Consider the following 12,773-nt stretch of genomic DNA (forward strand, 5'->3'; position numbering starts at 1 on the left):
TGCCATGGGAAGTTGCTCTTTTTATGACAGCTCCGAGTACCCATAAGGTAAGCCAAAATGTCAAGGTAGCGGCAGTTAATCCTACCCTAATGGTAATGTGACAATAGGCTCAGCAAACTATGGATTAAGATTTAATCACTGTCTATTCGGGCTGCACGATTAATCGTTAGAAAATCGCGATCTCGATTCATACTTATGTGTGATCTCATTTCCAAATGACAACGATTTAAAAAAAAAAAAAAAAAAAAAAAAAAAAGACGACGACGATTGTACCGCATTTTGATCCGGGACGTAATCTGCATGAAAACAAGCGCTCACTCTTCCTGCTCAACAAATGACAAGGGCGGAGCCTTATACCACGTGATACAGAAGCTGTGCCTTAGCAGGGAAAAAACAACGGAGAGCACGTCAGGGATGACGAGAAAGTGACAGGAGAAAATCCGTCCCGGTCAACCACCCAAACATCAATAACGGGAACCTTATACAGCGCTTCCCTATACCCGTCGAACTCCCGCAGGCACAAAGAAATTACGGAGGCTATCACTTATCACCTGACCAAAGATATGGCTCCCATCAACACTGTGCAAAACGAGGGATTTAGGAAAATGATCAACACCCTAGACAAACGCTACACAGTGCCGTCCCGCAACTATTTTTCTATTGTTGCACTACCTGCTCTATACACGCAGCGTCGAGCAACGGTGGAGACGGAATTTCAAGCAGTACAACATTTTGCGGCAACAACAAAACGTGAGACATTTGTTGTTTTTATGTTTATTTATTGTTTTTATGTTCAGTCTCAACTGTTACGAAGTTGATGTGCAGTTAATAAGTGCAATAAATATTTATACTGGAAAAGAAAATCGTGAGAGAATCGTGATCTCAATTCTAAGCCAAAAAAATCGTGATTCTCATTTTATGCAAAATCGTGCAGCCCTACTGGATATTAAGTTCAAGTGAATAGAAGTTTTGTACATTTAATAACTTATAATAACCAAATATATGTTTTACAATGTCTGACAGTTAACCCTTTAGACAGGTCATGACTTTCACTATCATAAGCTCTGAAATGGTTTAGATTGTCTATAATATGATACACAACTTCATAATTCAGTGAAACAGCTGGCTGGTATTTTATTACAGGGTGAGCATGCTGATTGGCTGAGGTCTTTCTGTGTGGCATTTCTATGTTCTCCCTGCGCCTGTGTGGGTGCCTCCTCCCTAAGACGTGCATGACAGGTGAACTTGTGAATCTGTACTGGCCGTAGGTGGGGATGTGAGAGCGTGCGCTTGCCTGTCATTCTGAGTTAGCCCTTCAGGAAGTATCCTGGCTCTATGACAGCTGGGACAGGCTCCAAGGAAGAAACAGTCTGGATGTCGTTGCATGTCCCGTACATTTATATGCATATTGGATTTTCCAGCTACATCAGTGATAACCTTTAATCCAGGTTACAGTGAGATTTGCACATATACAAGCATATTCAGTACAGTGCATAAGTCTTGAGCCATCCCTCATTTCTTTACATTTTAACTTTGTCGTAGTTTTTTTAAAGTTTCTCTTTTGACACCTGACCATTTTCAGATTAATTATTTTTTTGTTTGTTAAGCCACTTAATGCTGACCTATGAATCACTCATGCACAAAAAGGCATCTGACTCAAGAAATGAACCAGTGTTGTGTTGAAACAAACTTAAAAGAACCTATTTTAAATTTTATCTTTACGCACTTTGTTACAATTAGCCTTTTTTTTTTTAATAATAATGGATTGGATTTATATAGCGCTTTTCAAGGCACCCAAAGCGCTTTACAATACCACTATTCATTCACTCTCACATTCACACACTGGTGGAGGCAGCTACAGTTGTAGCCACAGCTGCCCTGGGGCAAGGCTGCCATATCGCGCCATCGGCCCCTCTGGCCAACACCAGTAGGCGGTAGGGTAAAGTGTCTTGCCCAGGGACACAACGACCAGGACAGAGAGCCCAGGGATCGAACCGGCGACCTTCCGGTTACAGATGCGATTCCCAACCCCCTGAGTCCTTGGTAATGAGGGATATTCACGACCAGGACAGAGAGCCCAGGGATCGAACCGGCGACCTTCCGGTTACAGATGCGATTCCCAACCCCCTGAGCCACGGTCGCCCTTTTAAACACGTCTTAGGCGAATATAAGAAAAATGTCAAGTTTGACAAGCATCAATTTTCACCAACAAGGTGATTCTCAGAGAGCCATTATCTGAAAACTTGGTGTGTGTCAGAATGGTGTGCAGTGTGTCCATAAATCAATTCAGATAACTGGACAAAGAGGACAAAAGAAGAACTGTCAGGCCTAAAAAAAAACAAACAAACCCTAATCTCTAGCAGATCTGAGACATAGATCTGGACCTTCCAATTGAGCCATTTACTGTTCACCGAAGCCTCATCAGACATGGTCTCAGTGAAACGATGGCTGTGTAGAATCCATTCTTAAAGAAGGGAAACCAGGAAAAAAGGCTGAGGTGTGCCAAATTTGACAACAACTGGACTGAAAATCCACGAGAACAGGTCTGATGGAGTGGTTCAAATCTACATCAATACAAACAGAAGAGCTCAGAAAAGGCGCAACAATGAGTGTCTACAGTCCTGTGTAAAAAGGTGGAGGCTCTGTCATGGTTTGGGACTGCATTTAAGCCAGCGGTGTTGGGGATCTTATTAAAATTGATGGCACCCAAAAAAGTGCTGTCAGATTTTGATCCAACATGCAGATCAAAATCTCCCCAGAGCCTGAACCTCAGGATTATTGAAGCAGTGTGGGACCATCTTGATTAAGAACAGAACAAAAGTTCTTTATACCACAACGCTTAGAAATTTGTTACGAAAGATTTTAGAGATGTTTTTAAAAATAAACTTTTTAAAAAGTGTATTCAAATGTTCAACTGGTGAAATGCATCTCCCTCTACATCACAGTTTAGGGCAAGGGTTTGTGATTCTAGTGAGAAAACAACATTCTAATACAATTATGTCAATTTTTTTTTTGTTTAAACTAGTAAACTGGTCAAATATAAACTAAAAAGGATTAAAATCACATTTGAAACATGCAGCCTCATTAAAGTGTGTAATTTAAGAACGAGTCAAAGTGTTGATGTATCTGAGATTCTCTCTGCGCCCATATGATGAAAGTAAACGCAACTTTGTTCATGATGGCAGAAAAACTTCACTTTGTTTTTTTTAATCACTTCATTACACTCTTGTTTCAAGTGTCAGACTATAGTGTTTAATCCAGTAGTATTTATGGCTTTTTCCAGAAAAAATAGGCAACTGAATAGGCTATGTGCATAAAGGCATTATAAGGCATTCACTATAATCTATTAGAAGAAATAGAGAAATATAAGAAAACTGCTTGCACGGCTCATTAACACAAGAAGCAAGTGAGAAATGTATTTTAATGTATTTTAATTTATTTTGTGTTCATTTGTATGAACTGACTCTTCAGAGCCAGAGTTTAACATCTAAACGCCAAGTACGACCCATGGTTCATCCACCATTGTGAATTCGAGCAGCGTCACAGGTGCTGAAAAGCAAACGCAGACGGTGTAATGAGTGTAGAAAGTTAAGGCCATTCATTTACAGCAAGCTGTCCAAACAATCATCCTGCATGACTGACAGAAGCAAAACCTCGCAGCATCAACTCCGTGGCTCTTTGACAGCCCGGCAGCCTTGCCCCAGGAGGTTTGACACGGTTTAAGTGTGAGCAGTGATTTACCAAACACAGAATGACACGGGAGATGGCGAGCGCAGAGAGGTACAAACTGCTGGCATTTAGAGAATCAGATAAAGTATAAATTCCTGAAGTGCCCACTGCATTTAAATTTGAAGTGAGAAAACATTAGGGCTGTTTAGGAGACTTAAAAACCCTTTCGAGCGAAGACCCAAAGATGACGGTCTTACTAGCTCGGTTTCATGAGCCCAGCACGTACACCCAAAAGACTGAGATGCTTTAAATTCAACACGCCTCACAAAAATGTGGGCAGCTGGCTTTATTCTAAGTAGAAAAGCGACACCTCTGACTCTTCGGAGCCACTCTGCTTCTAAGTTTAGAAGCAGCACTGTAATCAAGGAGAAGTAAAACGCACAGAAGAGCTGCAGGATGAGAGAGGAGAGGTGGGTGGAGGGGTTGAGGAAGCAGGGGCAGTATGGGAGCGAGGGAGCCACGGGGAAGAACCTGCGATCGGCTTGAAAACTGGCAGATATTTCTGGAGAAACACTGAGTATTCTGCAGTGTAACCGCTACTTCTGAAGGCCAAGACAGTACTGTATAAAAATGGCCTCTGAGCGGAGGAAGACACAAGAACAGTAACCCGAATAAACAATCTAAAGTTGCTCTCCATCACGTGTGTGTTTTCTGTCTCTCTCCTGCCTTGTTCCTCCCTCTGTGTGTGTGTGTGTGTGTGTGTGTGTGTGTGTGTGTGTGTGTGTGTGTGTGTGTGTGTACGTACTAGCCAGGGGAAGTGTGGCCTAGTTACCATAGGAACATGTTCGCAGCTTGTGCACTGCTCTCTATCCAACTACCTCTGTTTTTGCTAATGTATTTAGAAGCTCTAATGCTATGCTTGTAGATGAGCAGATCCAAATTAAAGAGCTGAGAACGAAGATCAAGAAGCAATGTGGATACCGCTCTTGATATCGACCCCGCTAAGATATTATATTATTTCGTGAAAGCACACATCAAAAATGAGGCGATTCTCAAAAACCATCCCCCCTACAGTCGCCTCTGACCGCCCCTTGTTTGTTTTGTTTCTAACATGTTTTTTTGTAGGCCTTAATGTCGAAAGCAAAGACAACAGCTTTACACACCGCGCCGACTAATAAAATGATTTCTCTCCCCGTCCCTGAAGGGAGAAGAAATGACTGCTTTCATCTGGGGAGGTAAAGGGAGCACAGTGAGGAGGAAGGAGGAATGAATCAAAGCCGAGTAAAAAGGCAAATGGCGCTATCAAACCTAGAGGATGTCAAAATAAAACTCGGAGCGCGGCTCTGACGGTGAGTGACGCTCCAGTGGAGGATCGAGTGGTTTAAAAAAATAAAAAATGAAATCATCAATGTGCTGAGGTACTTTTGTAAATCTTTATAATGCTGAAAAGGATTGGGAAACCATGGCAGAGGAGGGAAAAGGAAAAAAAAAAAAAAGCAGGGCGGCACATCTGAGGCTAGTGCATGTTAAACCCTTCATTAACCATTAGCAACAGCAGTGTTGATGCATTTCAGAAAGAACAGAAGACTAAGGGGGAGGAGGGGGGACATAGAAAAACATATATAACAGATAAAAACCTTACTGGACCATGACAGACTGGAGAAGAGGCTAAGAAATGACAATACGCAAAGCTGACGACGGAGAAAAAAAGGAGACTTTGACTGGGTCTCGGCTAAACTGACTCACTTGGGGTTAAAACTCCAGGTCCACCACCACAGCAAGCCTCCGCTTGACCAACCAACCCAAACTGACTCTGATGGGGCAGCCACGTCTTTGAAGATGTGTCCATGCAGCTATATGGCACAGACACAAGTAGAGTTTTCCCTTTAGTTTTTGACATCAGTGAACTAACAATCCCCCAACCCCAAAAAACACAACAATGACAAAAAGTTTTAAAAACAACCAGAGGAAAAAACGTGAACCTGTTATTGTGCCTGAAAATAACGGTAAAGCAACATTAATAGAGAGAATGTGTCAAACTGTACAAATCAAATGAAAGAGAAATGTAATTTTATAGATAGTAGTAAACAGCGCTGAATGTGGAGTTGAAATGACTTTTTACTGTGCAGTAGGTGGAATCGTTCTTCATCTGCATGGTATGAATGTCTTTGAGGTTTCTGTTGATAAAATGTTGCTGTAGACAAACAGCAGCGGGAAATTATCTTTCAGGAAAAAAAGAAAAGAAACAGATGTTTAGCTGTATGACTCAAATGCAGTAATATGAGAGGTACCATCTGGGGCTGCTGTGGAGCATGCGAACACACAAACTTGTCCATGTCATTAAAAAGATATCCGTTTTTGGGCTGCAAAGCACGGCATGAGCTTCTTCTTCATCCACCCCATCAGATCTGCCCTTTTTTTTTAGATCTGCAAGCTAAATGTCACGATGCTGCAGAGCCACAAGCAGCTTCCATGATTAATTGATAAGCGTTCCTACAGACATGGATCCCTTCCAGGTGTGGTGGAAGAAGTATAAAAATATCCTGCTTTGAATGATGATTTGTTTCTGATATCATTTCTCCAACAAAAAGTTCAATTTCCTGCTTTTAAATTCCCTAAAAGGACATTTACGGTAGCTGCCTCTTAAAAAAAAAAAATCAAGTATCAATGAATATGCTAATGTGCTTTTTTGTTTTGTTTAAAAGGTTAAAAAATACTTGATATTACACATCATATTTTCAGTATTTAACAAATGAAGGCTTCAGATTTTCGCATTATACTCAATTTAAGATGCTTACCGGAGCAGGGTTGACCTCCAAATTACACAGAGAAAGAAGCTTAAACACACAATTTTAGCCGAACCCACCTTAAGCAGATGGATGTGAAAGAAAAAAAAGCCCTGAAGCTACACTTTTCTGTACAGTGACAGTTTGTCATCCAAGAGATTAAAAAAAAAAAAAGTGAGTGGATGGGGTTAGCACACTTTTTTTTTTTTAATTATTATTATTCCTGGTTCTTAAAATAAAACTCACATTACAGGTGAGATTTTTGCAGTCATTTTGAAAGCTTTAAATAAATATTCTATGACATCAGGAGAGTCCTAATCAGGGCATCTGACTGATTCGTAAAATACAGCTGTATGAGATGCTAACAAGGGAGACTGCCCACAGAAATCTGAGGTGGGTTATGGCTTTAGTCACACTAGAGCAAAAACAGAATGGCAACCAAAAATAAATCTCTGGTTCTTTAGTGATTGCGTTGCATTTTTTCTACATTCGGCACCCAGTTGCATGCAGTTGCAGTTACTAACGGACCACCGTGCAACAACCTCGATCCCTGGGTGACCACGTTGGATTGCAAGGTGAGGCAACCTGTTTCTGAATAATTTTGATCTGACTGCAATCACTCTCAGATTGTCAAACGTTTGCAGATAATCACCGTTTAATCTATAAGCACAGACCTTTCTCACTCACTGTGTTTATACACCTCTCTGCATTTAATTATCAGTTATTATTGATCTCTGGCTCTCTTCCACAGCACGTCCTCACCGCCAACCGGTCGCAGCAGATGGCCGCCCCTCCCTGAACCTGGTTCTGCTGGAGCTTTCTTCTTGTTAAAAAGGAGTTTTTCCTTCCCACTGTCGCCAAAGCGCTTGCTTATAGGGGATCATATGATTGTTGGGGTTCTCTATGTTTTCTCTGTACTATTTATAGGGTCTACCACACAATATAAAACACTTTAAGGCAACTGCTGTTGTGATTTGGCGCTATATAAATAAAAATGACTTGAATAGATTGGCAATGTGTTGCAATCAATGTGAGTCAGTGTGAGCTGATGAGCATCTGTGCAATAGGGGACAAAACTGGTTGCCAGCTGATTGTTTTTATATAGGAATATATCCAGAACACAATGTTGCTGAGCACCTGTGTCAGTTCACAGCTACTTTATGTGTTTCTACATGAATTTCTACATGTCTGTTTCAAATCTTCACCAAGTTAATTACCCCATTATCAGAACAGATTGCATTTAATTGCCAACTTGACCTCATTCAACTGCAAATTGAAAGCAGACTGAGTCCATCTCATTGCTATTTCCTTCCCACCCTTGATGTAACAAAGTCACTTTGAAGACTGGTCGCAGACTGGTCAACGTCTTCAGAGAAACCATTGCAAAGGCAACAATATTGCAGGCGATTGCACACGGTTGCAATAAGTTGTCGTGTCGCAGTTTCCAACTACTGTTTCCCCTAGTGTGACTATAGCATGCCTCCAGTGGCTGTAAGAGAAGAGATTAAGAGGAGAAAAATGTGGGGACAGAGTTGAGGGGCAGTTCTGCGAGAGCAAACTGATGAGTATTATAAGGTATTACGTTGTCAGACCGTGTTAAGTTGGAGGAGAGGCTCAGGATAGGAAAGAATTACCAGAACCACAAAAATATCTCCACTTTTTTCTGTTAGCTGGCTGAAAAAAAAGAAGAGGATGAGAAATAAATCCATGGCCTGAGGCAAAAGAAAACAATTTGAGAAAATTGCAGGACAGGATCTCATTGACAAGACTCCCAACTTTTTTTTTTTTTCAGAGAACATTCAGCTAGACTGTCAAAGCCTTGCTGTCCTTGGCAGCAAGAAGAAGCCCCCTCTGTGCATTGCATTGAAGATGGCTGAAGAACAGCAGAATTACGACGGAAACTTGGTACTGGAGCAGAATCAGCTCTTTGCCGGCTGTCGGGCTCCCAGCTGACAACTGTGACAGAGTGGCAAGGAGTCCAGATTCTCAACAGTTCATGAGAAATTGAGAAAGATTAATAGACGTCCATGATTCACGCCTTTCTATTTCAGCTAAACTAACAAAATAATTTCTGGAGGAGATGTAGGAGATAGGCGTTTCTTATGAAGATACCCATTTCATATGGAGGAGGATGAGGAAATCCTGCGAGGGACAATGAGTCAGACTGAGCCAAACTTATCTTATTCCATCAAGTGTGCAGCCTTAGACATTTCATTAACTGAAGCACTGCTGTCTCCACTACATTATGCTTTTTGGTTAGGATGGGGAACGGTTTAAAAAGAGCCTACTGAGTGCAGAGACGGTGTGACATAATGGACCATGAAGATGGTGGTCATTCACTGTCCCAACATCAATCCGTTGCCAGTAGAGATGGAGGAATACCAGCAATAAATGAAATCACTCATGCGTAGTTTGGCAAATCATCTATTGCTCCCAACTACACATACTGAACCCAGTACAAAGTCCAGTGAAACTGGGACACTTGCTGGCAAAAGCCATTTTGGCCTAATAATAGATATTCACTAACACCAGTGCTGTTATGTAACGAAACGAAACCTTGCCAAAGTTCTTGTTGTCATAGTAAACTGACTACCTGACAGGGCTAAAATAACCCAGTTTAATGATTCTGTTTTTTTCTATCTTTTAAAAAAATAAAGACTGAGCTCTTTAAACTATCATTATGGATAACCTGCATCCTCTCCACAGTCCATGCAGGTGTTCAATGTGCAACACCCACAGATAGCTCATTAAGAAACTACAGGTGTCAGTGAAATTAGTGCAAGCAAAGTCTCGCTGACTCTGAAGTAGCTGACTGCCAAGAGAGAGCAGCAGGTTTGTGCATTCATTAAGATGGAAGTTCCCCTTAAAATAAAGTAAATTAATGAATCTTGTTTTTCTTAGCGTGGGGCACAAAGTGTTGAATGCAGCTGAGATGCATTAGTACTGCAAAAAAAAAAAAAAAAAGTGCCTCTGGGGAAAATCTCTAAAAACATGAGCTATGACATTTAAACACTTATGAATAGTTTTTTTTTCTACATTACATGTTATGAATGATTTTCTTTCTACCAATCAGGAGGCTTCCTGGGCAAAACTACTGTCATATTTAGTCTTGTTCCCTACAAACAACATAGCAGACACTGAGAAGTTTGTACGTGCAAACCATAGACTGTATACAAAAGATGGACACAGTCTCTGGGTTTGTGACGTGAAGCCAGCAGGGGGAGACTCAGCAAGAACATCTGGTTATATAGAAGTCAATGGGAATAGAACCTTTTGTCTCTCTTGATCTTTGACTACAGTAAATATTTTTCCAATGATCACACTGGCTCAGTTAAGACTTTTACCTATCAATGAATAAACATGATGTTCTTCTGCTCCAAACAATGCCTCTATTAGAATGGAGGATAAAGCAGCGCATGCTTTAGGGCTTGTGAATGACAAGTTGCTACCAAATTAGCATGGAGCGTTTCTCCAATTTCTCAGCCAGATCCACCGCTCGCTCCTCGTGTTCATACCACCAGGGTAGTGATGGCAAAAATGCTCAGCCTGAGGCATGGCGACAGATCACTAACAACCAGGAGGCAACACTGAGCTTTTATATACAGTCTGTGGTGGCACAATAAGTGGGTACTAGGGATACTGACAGCATGTTGCTAATTTAGAAGGTGGTGTACTACATGTAGCGCTTTAGCCTTAGCTTATATTTTGAGTGGTCCCTAACCGCTGCGAATACCAGCGGTTAGGGACCACAACTGCCATTGAATACCTGAAATACGCAAATACTTGAGACCCCCCTCAAAAACACTTAAAAACACCAAACATACCTTAAACTACCATCTTAATGAAAATAATTGGCGAATATTTTAGATATGCTCTATAAAAGAAATCCACAAATAGGAAAATTTTCTGCGAATTTTCACCAATTCAAACCAGAGGATGAGGGCGGCACGTTTTATTTATTTATTTATTTTTTTGGGGGGGGGTTTACAGTCATTTACTTAAAATTACCTGAACAGCTTTAATATTTTGAGAATAATTTCTAACAATAAACTGAAAAAGCAAAAATACACACATATACAGCACCAGGTTTTGTGTAAAACTGTTTTACATCAGCGTGTGCTGATGTCACACCTTGGCTGAACCCTTCACAGGTCACGCATCCTGTAAAGCATGACCTTAAAAACGAGTTCAGTGAGACAGGCTGAACCAGGACACCTGCCTGCTGTGTGCAGGTCTGCTGAGTTTCACTTCTGTATGAACAGCTGGTGCAGACCCTCTTGTCTTTGCTGTAGATATGCAGGCTGTGAGGTGGGCTAGCATCACCATACCAGCTGTCACTAACACTAGGTGAATACTTCACAGGGAGATCAATGAAATACTGTGCGTTCACACAGATCCCTAAGTTCCACAACATGACATTTTCCATCTGTCCACACTTGAGAATAACACTTACCCAAAATTATAGGACTTCCTTAAGAAGAAATCTTAGTTACATCTGTGGATGCAGACTGTATCCGGTGGGCTTTCCAGGGCACTTGGGAGTGGGGGAGCGGGAGGCTGAGGTTGCAGGTTTACTTTCTTTTTGGGATGAAGGTAGAATCAGTTTGTGCAGACCTGAGAGACGGTTTCCAAATGAAAGCCCGATGCTGTCCTCTTTGAGAGAGAGTTGTGTTTTAATCATGAGGCCAACTGGCAGAGCTCCTCTTGTCCCTCACCTGTGCTGCAATGTGTCCATACGTGCTTCTGTCCAGAGCGAAGGCTTCGGGGGGAAACGTGAAGCCGACTGTCATAGGGATCCCTTCAACTTCAGCTCAGTCCACCACTGAAGCCAAATCCTGCCCCTCAGCAGCGGCTCCGGTGTGCGGCTCGGCAGCTCTCATCTGCTTCTCCTCCCTCTCTTCTCCCTCTGCTGCTCCCTGTCCTCCAACTCTATTACAATCCAGAAACTGTGATGTGATAAGAATGCGGCTTCCTCGGCAATAAAGACAATCTCTACTGGGGAGCGTTTTTGTCATCTTAATTGTTTGTCCCGGGCGCATGTGACTCCAAACAGCCCCTGCGTCGCGGTTTTTTCTTTTATTTAATTTTTATTTATTTATTTATTTTTCAAATCGGTGGATAACGTGAACTCCTGTTAACGCATTTGTGTCTACCGATCAACACAGCCAATTATTTCATCATTTGTCGCTTGTATTTACGTTAAAAACGGCGGATTGGTTACGGTTAAAGCCACGGAGGTCTGCGCATCACTTACATTTAAAAGAATGATTATTAAGGTTGATGTCTGTGGGGCTATGCCAACTCTAAGCAGCAGCAACAACCACGGTGCTGCACATTGCGCGCACTAAAAGAAAAAGAAACGCACAGAAGCATTAAAATAAATATCCTGGCGTATTTACAGGCGAGATCACTGAAATGTGTAGCAGCACTGGAACAAAATCTGATTCATGCACATTGTTTCTGGCGTGCTCCATGTTTCTAGCTAATCTTGGAAAGCGTCTGTAGATAACCCTGCGTGGCTCAGCGACGTCCCCATAATCCAGAAATTGATTACGAGGAGGAGGAGGAAAAAATGAGGGGGAATCCGGTACCAAATTGACGCGGTGTCCTTTGCGCTCCTGCAGTCCGTCAGCCCCTAATTGTAATTTAACGCCAGTGCGCGTAAAAAGGTGCTCGGTAAACGGAGGAGTCTCTCCCCAGAGGGCGGAGATAGAGCGTAAGATAGGCATACAGCGAAACCACCGCCTCCAGAGGCAGCAGAGTCCGCCCTGCGCTGCACCATCTCTGGAGTTTGCAATCGCCACAAAACGCAACGAAACGATGACGGTCGGCAGCCCACTGTTCCGCCTGTTATCGACGAAAACGGTACGAGTTGGAAAGTTCAGCGGAGTTACTTCTTGAATATGCAGAGTTAGTGTTTGCAGTGGGGCTCACACGAGAGTAGGGATGCTGTACTTCAAGTTTTTGCATCTGAAAATATTTCAATGAACTTATTTTATTTTATTTTTTTTGCTTTAATAACTGCTGTGACGAGTCCTGTAAAAAAAACATTTTACTGAATCGGTGCAGCTCAGAAGGCAAAAAGACTGAGAGAGCCCTCAGGGACTGTGGAAATTGGTTTGTGGTAACTTAATTTCACCTGTGGCATCTGGCGTAAGCACTACAACAACTGACTAGATGATTTGGTGCATTAGTGTCCAATCTTTACAGAAACCCCCCAAAAAGATGTAATTGAACAGCAATTAAACAACACATTCCCAAATTAACCTGTAACCCAGTGTTAATCTGGCCACTGATGATTCACATAGCACGGAAGTG

At 42.0% G+C, this 12,773-nt stretch overlaps 1 protein-coding gene across 6 annotated transcripts in view; it reads right to left on the reverse strand.

The window, feature by feature from the left end:
- LOC102313913 (ras/Rap GTPase-activating protein SynGAP-like) overlaps positions 1-12,344 on the reverse strand; it is a 55,127-nt gene extending 42,783 nt beyond the window's left edge. Inside the window, exons 1-2 of one of the 6 annotated variants that reach the window (XM_042218906.1) lie at positions 10,909-12,344; positions 5,416-5,522 (exon numbers count right to left, since the gene is read on the reverse strand). In XM_042218906.1, the coding sequence (XP_042074840.1) occupies positions 5,416-5,518 (103 nt within the window). In that variant the 5' untranslated portion in view covers positions 5,519-5,522; positions 10,909-12,344. The remainder of the gene's footprint in view (positions 1-5,415; positions 5,523-10,908) is intronic. The other 5 variants (XM_042218904.1, XM_005917557.3, XM_042218905.1 and 2 more) reach the window with 5 other exon arrangements.
- Between the last annotated feature and the right edge of the window lie 429 nt (positions 12,345-12,773).

The sequence above is a fragment of the Haplochromis burtoni genome, unplaced genomic scaffold (assembly GCF_018398535.1).
Source record: "Haplochromis burtoni strain Fernald_Lab_line unplaced genomic scaffold, NCSU_Asbu1 Contig_25, whole genome shotgun sequence".
Lineage (NCBI taxonomy): Eukaryota > Metazoa > Chordata > Actinopteri > Cichliformes > Cichlidae > Haplochromis > Haplochromis burtoni.